The 9,742-nt window shown below is 51.0% G+C and overlaps 1 protein-coding gene across 1 annotated transcript; it reads left to right on the forward strand.

The window, feature by feature from the left end:
* The first annotated feature begins 744 nt into the window (after window positions 1-744).
* ADAMTS1 (ADAM metallopeptidase with thrombospondin type 1 motif 1) lies at window positions 745-8,729 on the forward strand. The gene is made up of 9 exons (XM_055701585.1): window positions 745-1,823; window positions 2,240-2,586; window positions 3,031-3,163; window positions 3,590-3,757; window positions 4,184-4,470; window positions 4,718-4,904; window positions 5,006-5,181; window positions 6,064-6,239; window positions 6,608-8,729. The coding sequence occupies exons 1-9, from the start codon at window positions 1,301-1,303 to the stop codon at window positions 7,347-7,349; spliced, it is 2,739 nt and encodes a 912-aa protein (XP_055557560.1). The 5' UTR covers window positions 745-1,300; the 3' UTR covers window positions 7,350-8,729.
* Window positions 8,730-9,742: the final 1,013 nt, after the last annotated feature.

Here is a 9,742-nt window from a genome sequence, read left to right on the forward strand (position 1 = left end):
GCTTCGGAGAACAGTGGCTGCACCCACGCAAACGCCTCTGTTGAAGTGATTTAAAAGGAGCCATTTCCCAGAAGTACAGGTGCACAGTTGTGAGGGCCATGAAAGGGCAATAATTGCGGGGGGGGGAAGAAAAGCCACGAACGCAACCAGGCATCTCTCCCCCCCGTATCCCCGTTCCCCACCCCCCCCGCCCCCGCGCGCCAGGAGCTCCGGGCCGTCCACCTGCCGCTCCCCAGCCCCGAGCGGAGCCCCGAGCCCCCGGCCCGGAGTGGGGGTGGGGAGAGGGTGGGGGAGCGCCCGCGGCCCATCCGGGCGCTCCGGCGGGCGACCTGCGCCCCCGCGGAGCGCAGCGCGGGGTAGCGAGAGGGCACCCCTCCCGCCCCGCGCCGGGCCCGGCTGCCCTGGGGGGAAAGGCCACCCCGCCGCCCGTCGGGCGGGCCCCGGGCACGGGGAGCCGCGGAGGGGCGCACGCCGATGCTGGGCGCAGCCCGCCCCCCGCCCGGCAGCCGAGGGCCGACCCCGGGCTCTGCCCGCCGCGCCGCGCCCCGTCCCGCCCCGTCGGGGGCGGTGGGGGGGAACGGGGGGGCGGGGGCCGCCCGCGGCCGCGTTACGCACGCAGTGAGCTCAGCGGCCCGGGGCCGAGGGGCGGCGCGGCGGGGGGCGGCGGGCCGCGCCGGGGGTGGGGGCGGCCCGGGCAAACCCCATAAAGGGCGGCAGCGGCCGCCCCGACCGCCGCACTCACCCCGCACGGCGGAGGCGCTCGGAGCGCAGCGAAGGGGTCGGCCGGCGCGGCGCGGAGTGCGGGGGGTGGCGCTCACTGGGCTGGCGGCTCCGCTCCGCAAGACCGGGAGGCTTCGCGGGGCCGTGGAAGTGCAGGCGGGACCGTCCCGGGGCTGCCGCAGGGGCGAGCGGAGACTCGCCGGAGCTTCCTCCGCGGCCGCCGCTGCTGGGGAGCGCCGAGGAGGCGGCGGGAAGGAGGAACGGCCGCGAGAGAAGGAGGACAGAGAGACGGCCGGGGGGGCACGGCTGCTCCCCTAGCAGACCCTCGCTCCCCGCCGCCGCGCCCCGGCCATGGGGAAGCCGACGCCGCCTCTGTAGTGACCGCGGGACCCAGCGCCCGCCCGGCCCTCCCCGCCCCTCCGCCAGCAGAAAGAGACTAAGACCCCCAAAACCTGAAAGCAAAAACTCCAGAACATAGACACATACCTAGAGAGAAAAAAAAACCCAAAGCCATAAAAAGGGCTCCTTCAAGCCAGCGGCCGCAGCCGCAAGCCTCCCCAGCCCCGAGCTCGGCGCCGCGATGAGGAGCGGGGGGCGCCTGCCGGTGCCGCTGCTGGCGGCGCTGCTGGGGCTGTGCAGCGCCGAGCTCCCCGCCGAGCGGCGGGCGCTGGTGCTACCGCGGCGCCTGGGCGCTGCCGGCGGCCGGGAGCGCTTCCGCCTGGACGCCTTCGGGGAGCGGCTGGAGCTGGAGCTGGAGCCGGACAGCAGCTTCCTGGCCCCGGACTTCACCCTGCAGTACCTGGGCGGGCCGCCGCCGCCTCCGTCGCCGGAGGACGACCTCTCCCGCTGCTTCTACTCGGGCACCGTCAACCGGGACCCCAGCTCCGCCGCCGCCCTCAGCCTATGCGCGGGGATGCGCGGCGCCTTCTCCCTGCGGGGCCGCCAGTACCTCATCCAGCCGGCCCCCGGCACCGCGCACCGCCGCGGCGCCCACCTCCTCCGCCTCCGCGGGACCCGCCGAGCCGCCCCCTCCGCCCGCTGCGCCGTGGCCGAGGCGGGGGCGGAGGCGGAGGCGGCGGGGACGGAGCCCGCCGGGAACGCAGGTACCGTCGGGGCGCCGCGCCGCCCTCCGCGGGGCCGGGGAGGGGAGGGAGGGAGGGAGGGAGGGAGGAGAGGGGGAGCTCGGCCTCGCTATGCGCCCCCGCCCCGACGGGGCTGACGGCGGGGCCCTGCCCGGGGTTCCCCCGCATCCCCACCCCGAGAGGCGGCGGCGGTGCGCCCACCGGGGTGCGGGTGCCGCCCCTCCGCCCGGCGGCGGCCTGGAGGGGTTACTGAGCCCCGGGCTGCCGGAGTTCGGGGGCCGGAGCTGGGCGTGGGGCCGTTGGGTACGTTCCCTGGGTGCAAATGCTGAGTATCGGTGGGTGTTGGGTTCCTTTGGTGGTCTCTTGCAGCGGCATTTCTTTTGTTGTGCTCACCTGCACTTCCCCTCCCTCTTCCTCCCTCTCTTTTTTTAATGCAGAAACGAGAAGCAGAAGGAAGAAAAGGTTCGTGTCCAGCCCCCGCTACGTGGAGACCATGCTGGTAGCCGACCAGTCCATGGCCGAGTTCCATGGCAGCGGGCTGAAGCACTATCTCCTGACCCTGCTATCCGTGGCGGCCAAGCTGTACAAGCACCCCAGCATCCGCAACTCCATCAGCCTGGTGGTGGTGAAAATCATGGTCATTTACGAGGAGCGGAAGGGACCCGATATCTCTTCCAATGCGGCCCTGACTTTGAGAAACTTCTGCAGCTGGCAGAAGCAGCACAACCCACCCAGCGACCGGCACGCGGAGCACTACGACACGGCAATCCTCTTCACCAGGCAGGTGAGGGACACCGAGGTCAAATCCATCCCCAGGCCCATTGCTGCCTACCCCAGAGGCCCTCTCTGCCACGAGCCCTCTGAAAAAGCATTCAGAGGCAGTTTTGTGTCACCACGGCTTCGGCAAAGTAGGCTAAAAATGAAGTGAACTACTTTTTACTTAGTCATTTCTTTTGTTGTTTGCACCATCTCAGGTGAAGCTCATAGTATGTGCAGTGTATTTCTGTCTCATATATTTTTAGCAGATTTAGTATGGAAATTATGCATTTTATTTCTGCGTGTAACCCTTGTGTGTGTTCCAAAGACAGATTTTTGCCATCGTACCCATTGAAGTGCTGAATATTTATGCTCTTTCCATAAGTAAAGGCAAACTGCCAGGGCTGGATGTTTCCTGCCAAGGTTAAGTCTCTGATCTGATTAATAATGAAACTGCCTTTTTTTTTTACAGGACCTCTGTGGTGCCAAGACATGTGATACTCTTGGGATGGCTGATGTGGGAACAGTTTGTGATCTAAACCGCAGTTGCTCTATCATAGAAGACGATGGCTTACAGGCTGCCTTTACAACAGCCCATGAGCTAGGTACTTGAAACTTTGAAAGGTGATTTCCCGTGGTTAATTGAAGCTAGCTCGATGCAGTAAAGCAAAGAGCTGCCCAGCCCACACTGCGGGGCACCGAGCGCCCTGTGCTCGCCAGCACAGTCAGGAGGAGGCAAAACTTTGCCTTGTAGCAGGGTTGAACTGCAGAAAGCAAATCCTGTCTGCACAGCGTTGTCTGCAAGAGCTGTATATTTGACCGATGCCAGAAAAAAAGCGTGTGAGAATGTGAGGGGGGCAAGGATACTGTGCCATCTGCTTAAAATTTGGCACTATTTGGATTGAGGTTATTAAAGACCAGGCTATGAGCAGCTCTAGCGTAATATTTAAAATAATATTGGTAACGCGCAAGACAGACTTCCTATAATCACAAACGCTCCTTTTTTTTTTTTTTTTTTTTTTTTTTTGAAGGCCACGTGTTTAACATGCCTCATGATGATGCAAAGCAGTGTGCTGGTATTAATGGAATAAGCCGGGATTTCCACATGATGGCATCTATGCTTTCCAATCTGGATCGCAGCCAGCCGTGGTCTCCATGTAGTGCCTACATGATTACAACATTTTTGGATAATGGTCATGGTAAGATTATTAAGCTTTCCATTCATGTGGCATTTAAGCTCTTGTGCTGAACCGCCTTGCACCCTCACTGTCTCTGACCCACTGACTCTCCCCCTCTTGCTTCTCTCCCCCACTCCCTATCCCCCCCCCCCCTTCTCCCCCTCTCTCTTCCCCTCTGGCTCTCCCACCCACCCTGTGCCTCCCTCCCTCTCTCTACCCCTCCTCTCCCCTCTTTCCCTCTTTTTCATTTTCCTTAACAGAGTGTTCTGCTACTGCGGAGTTAACCTTTTATATGCTGCCAATGAATTTAGAAGACCCTTAGTTTTATAAATATGGTGGCACAGATTGGTTCAAAGCAAATACAGTTCCGTTTTGAAACTGAACTCACTGACACTGACAGCATCACCTGCTTTTTTTTTTCTTTTTTTCTTTTTTGTTCCTTTTCAGGTGAGTGTTTGTTGGACAAGCCCCACAAACCTATCCAGCTTCCTTCTGACTTGCCTGGCACATTGTACGATGCGAACAGACAGTGCCAGTTTACCTTTGGCGATGAGTCCAAACACTGCCCTGATGCAGCCAGTACGTGTACGACGCTCTGGTGTACTGGCACTTCTGGAGGACTGCTTGTGTGCCAAACCAAACACTTCCCTTGGGCAGATGGCACCAGTTGCGGGGAAGGGAAGTGGTGTATGAATGGCAAGTGTGTGAATAAAACTGAGAAGAAGCATTATGATGTAAGTATTAAAAAAGAAATCTGAATATATCTTGAGTTGCAGAGTAGCATGGATTATGCTTCAGGGGGAGTAATCAGTTAAAAGGGCTTGAATAAATGGGGGCAGATAGCTAATAAAACAAACCTAGTGCTACTTTTTTAAAAAAGTTGCTTGGGTAAAAATGAGCATGATTGTGGGTTTTGTGGTTTGGTTTTGTTTTTCTTTTACTGTATTAACTTTTCTGCTCTGCTTTTGCTTGTCATTCCAGACACCGGTGCATGGGAGCTGGGGGTCCTGGGGGTCCTGGGGAGAGTGTTCTCGCACCTGCGGCGGTGGAGTGCAGTACTCCTTCAGAGAGTGTGACAACCCTGTCCCAAGGAATGGGGGGAAATACTGTGAAGGGAAGCGAGTGCAATACAGATCATGTAACATTGAGGACTGTCCAGACAATGATGGTAATCTTTTCCCCAATTTTGAAGCAGAATAAGTGTATCTTGTGGAGGAGAAGCATGTACAGAAATGATCTAATGTCCGCTTGTCTGTCTTTTGCCTGCAGGCAAAACCTTTAGGGAAGAACAATGTGAAAAGCACAATGAATTTTCCAAGTCTGCCTTTGGAAGTGGACCTGCAGTGGAGTGGACACCCAAGTTTGCTGGTGTTTCTCCAAAGGACAGGTGCAAGCTGGTCTGCCGAGCAAAAGGAACAGGATACTTCTTTGTTTTACAGCCAAAGGTATTTCAAGACTATACCTCTTCCATCTAATCATGAACAGGATTTTTATTTCCCCAAACTCCGCATGTGAAGTTAAGAGTCAAGCAGTGTAGAAATCTGAAATTGTGCCTCTTATATTTCAGCTAGATTTTTCCTTCTCCTCTTCCTTCATGAACAGCTTGATCAGTGCAAGCATGCTTTAAATATTCTGGCACAGTCCTTCCAGTTATTTCACACATACTGTCTCTTCTACCCACTCCACCCTAGTTTCCTTTCCTCTCCTTCCACCAATTTGATTATGTTGAGATATGTTTGGAAAACTGTGGGGGTTCTTTGCCAAAACATTGGTGCTTTCTCATACCGGTTACTAATATGCTGACAGCTTAAAATAAACAAAAGGAAAAATGTTAGTCTTGCATAGCTACTTGAACTCACTGTCATAAGGTGTTGAGGGCCAATAATTACCAGGGCAATAACACAGATGTTTTTTGTAGAGCAGTACTAGAAATAAGAGATACATTGAACAGCATTAAAAGCAATTTTGATCCTGTACTTTGAGGACATGACTACCTTCTAGTGACATGAGGAAACAATGTTCTTTCTTTATATGAAATCAGTGAAACAGTTCAGGGCAGTGGAGGTGGTGGGAGGGTGGTAATAAAAACTGAAGTTGGTTGTTTTCTTCTGTCACCATGGCATAATTTTGGCCAGTGAGATGAAGTGGCACTACATACCTCCAACTACCTATGAGCTGCTTTGGGTTTTAGTTTCAAAAGCCCTGACAGTACGGGTGCTGCAGGTCTTCCACCTGTCCATATTTTGCATTTTGTATGTCTGAATTACTCAGTTTCAAGGCAATGTGCATCTTCTAATCAAACACCCTACTGCTTGTTTCCTGCAAAGGTTGTGGATGGTACCCCGTGTAGCCCCGATTCCACCTCTGTCTGTGTCCAGGGACAGTGCGTAAAGGCTGGCTGCGACCGTATGATAGGATCCAATAAGAAGTTTGACAAGTGCGGTATCTGCGGTGGCAATGGATCCACCTGCAAGAAAGTGTCTGGCACGTTTGTTAGAGCAAAGTGAGTATGTGACTGCTGCCGTTGTTTTGTTCTGGTGAATGTTTTGTGGGTGTAAGCTTTGTGTTTTCCAAGTCAGTGAAATGTTGCCCCAGTTTATCGCTGGAACTGAGATTTGATGTGTCAGAGTCATGTGACTAAAGATAACTTACAGTGAGATCACAGCAAAAGAAAGTCCCTTACATGTGGGCACACCTCTGCCTTAGCCATAACATGGGATGTGACTTTGCAAATCCCTTAATCCATTAATTTGATTAGGATGACAGCTCATGAGCTTGGGCTGCAAATGGAATTCAGTCTTGTGCCAGGCAGCTTCTTCCCTTTCCCAGGGAGGAGCAGAGGACTCAGTCTTTCTCTTTTCTCTTGGGCAGACCTGGCTACCATGATGTTGTCACCATTCCAGCTGGAGCAACAAACATTGAGGTGAAGCAGCGAAACCACAGGGGCGCAAGGCATGACGGCAGCTTCCTCGCCATCAAAGCTGCAGATGGCACCTACGTCCTCAATGGTGATTACACGCTGTCAACGCTGGAGCAGGACATCACCTACAAGGGCAGTGTGCTGAGGTACAGCGGCTCCTCTGCTGCCCTGGAGAGGATCCGCAGTTTCAGCCCTCTGAAGGAACCTCTGACCATCCAGGTCCTCACAGTGGGGGACCTGCCACAGCCCAAGATCAAGTTCACCTACTTTGTGAAGAAGCCCACACAGCCTGGGTCAGAGAAGGCGCCAAGTAGAAAGAAAGAGTCCTTCAACGCCATCAGGGAAATCATCTCCTCTGAGTGGGTCATCGAGGAGTGGGGCGAGTGCTCCAAGTCTTGTGGCTCGGGCTGGCAGCGGCGGGCAGTGGAGTGCCGGGACCCCCGGGGGCGGCCGGCCACCGACTGCACACAGGAGCTGAAGCCCAGCGATGTCCGTCCCTGTGCTGATGTGCCCTGCCCACAGTGGCAGCTGGGGGACTGGTCGCCCTGCTCTAAGACATGCGGGAAAGGTTTCAAGAAGAGGTTGTTGAAATGTATTTCTTACGATGGCAGCGTGCTGCCGCAAGAAAGCTGTGAGCCTTCCAAGAAACCGAAACACCTAATAGACTTCTGCAACGTTACGGACTGCAGTTAAATAGTATAAGTTGGGAAAGCTACTTTTTTATTATTATTATTTTATTTTTTTCCTTCAGAACAATGCACTGAAAAAAAGAGGGCTAGAGGCAGCGCATGTGGTTTTGCATACAAAATTCATGGTGAGGATCTGTTGAGGTGGGACAGTGCAAATAGCTTTAGTTGGCATTGCATCCTAAAAATACCCTGCCAACTGAAAATTTGATGGGATAGCAGACCCGTGTCATTCATGCATCTTCAGCAGATAAGACCTGAGGGCATTATAATTGCCTTTTCTTAAGTCTGTTACAAATGAAACAAAACATGAGCAGTGCCCAAAACACATTTAAGCAAACATTTTGGGGTTCGGTTATTTCTCCCTTCTTCTGGATTTATATTGTGGTACTGATCAAGTCCCCAAGTGTAGGAAGCAGAGGGGAAGGGGAGCAGAAAATATAGCGTAAAATAATTGGTCAGGGCTTACCTACCTCACGAAGGGCAAAAAACAAGATTGGAAAAAGGAGCTTTAACTATGTCATTCATGGCTGCTATTGTTTCAGAGAATAGTTTTATATAAAAATAAAGCCATATTCTCCACCTTGAGTAAGAAGTATCAAGAACAGTCAGTCAACTCCACAAATAACTAGAATGTCATTTTTTTAAAGTATCTTTTTATCGTCCAAATGTGCCTGTCTGTTTCTCTCACGCACTCCAATGCCATTGTGGTGACATGTAATCCAGAGGCTAGAAAAAGTGGAAATCTTCATGGAGCAGGTGCTGGCTCTGAGTAGTTGCTCTTTGTGCCTTCTTACATACCTTCCACTGGTTTTTCTGATTCAAGCTTGGTCCTACCATCCTGTCAAGCAGATTGATGGCATTTGTGAGCATTTGAGTTATGCTTTCACATCCAAATCTTTCACCTTACCCCAGCCAATGGAAATTATTTGCATTTGGGTTAAAAAAAGACGAAAGGAATCCCGCTATGAAGGGGAGCCTTTCCTATGTGGTCTCTGATGGGTTTGTAGTGCTCAAATCACTGATAAGGCGGGAAGACAAAGCTGAAGGATAGCAGGTCCATCCACAGCAATACGCCAACATTTGCATAATTAAAAGTTTGTGCCAGTCCATAGACAATGAGAGAATATGGCTTTCCATATGTATATAGTAAAATATATTACTATAGATTTTATATACTTTATAAGTATTTTATATTTCTTTCCCTTCTGGGAAGGGTTATAATTTGTAATAAATGCATATAATGAGCGTATTTATTTTTATACTTCTTGTCTAATGTGATCTTCTAAGTTATCGCTTTTTTAAAAGGACATATAACAAGGATAGAGTATTTATACAGTATAATATGTTACTAGAGGTAATAAATGAACCCTATAAATTTTGGAAATGGAGCGTCTTTATTTCACTGGAGTAAAACTAGTCCATCGAGCGGAAAGAGCTTGGAATCTAAGGCAAATGTTATAAAAAAAGCTAAACCACATTTTTCAAAATGACTGGTAGCTTAGGCTACTAATTGACTGTGTTAGTGAAGGGGTTTGGAAAATTCTACCCATAATGTCATATACCACGTTAAAAGGAGTAATTTTGTATTTTATTACTTAACCACTAACAGGGTGCTCAGCACTGTTGTTTCATCTTTTAAAAAAATGGAGTGCAACTAGACTGATGCCACTGGTTTTAATAACTGCTTACAGAAGGAGTATTGCTGTCAGTAGTGCTTATAACCAACAAAATATGTACAAAAGTAGCAGTTTTACCTGCTCCACTTAACCTTACCCTACTGGGAAAGAAGCATTCAAAATTCAAAACCATTAACTAGCCGTCAGAGGTTTCCCTCAAATTTCTGGAGGGCCTCCTGATCATGCTTTTCTAATTAGAAGTACTGTATGAATGAGCTGTTCTAACGCTGTTGGTAACACGTTTTATAATGTTAAAATACATACTAAGCATCAAGAAAGTGATTTTTGCTCCCTCATTTCTGATCTCATGACCACTGCAGTCGAGGGAAAATCTTCTGTTGAACTCGGTAGGATTTTTGCCATGGAATTTGAGACATCAGTCATTTATGAATACTTTTGGCTTTGTGTCATGTAAAAATCTATTAAAACTTCCTTTGCCAATGTTTGGACTCTGTCTTGCAGAAATAGTTCCCACTTTATTCCACGGATAAAATCCTGGCCTCTCTAAAGCACATAGAAAAATTCTCATCACGTCACACTTCATTGAGCATTACTTTGTCTTTGACATGCAAAAATAGTTGGGAATATTTTACTTCAAACATTATTTAGGAGGAAGCCAATTACTGGTTTTATAAATACTTAGCAGTATTTGTAAATACAACAAATAATTATATATATATATATATATACACACGTATCTTTTACTACAGCGGGTTAACAT

This window comes from Falco cherrug, chromosome 2 (genome assembly GCF_023634085.1).
Source record: "Falco cherrug isolate bFalChe1 chromosome 2, bFalChe1.pri, whole genome shotgun sequence".
In the NCBI taxonomy this organism is placed as follows: Eukaryota; Metazoa; Chordata; class Aves; order Falconiformes; family Falconidae; genus Falco; species Falco cherrug.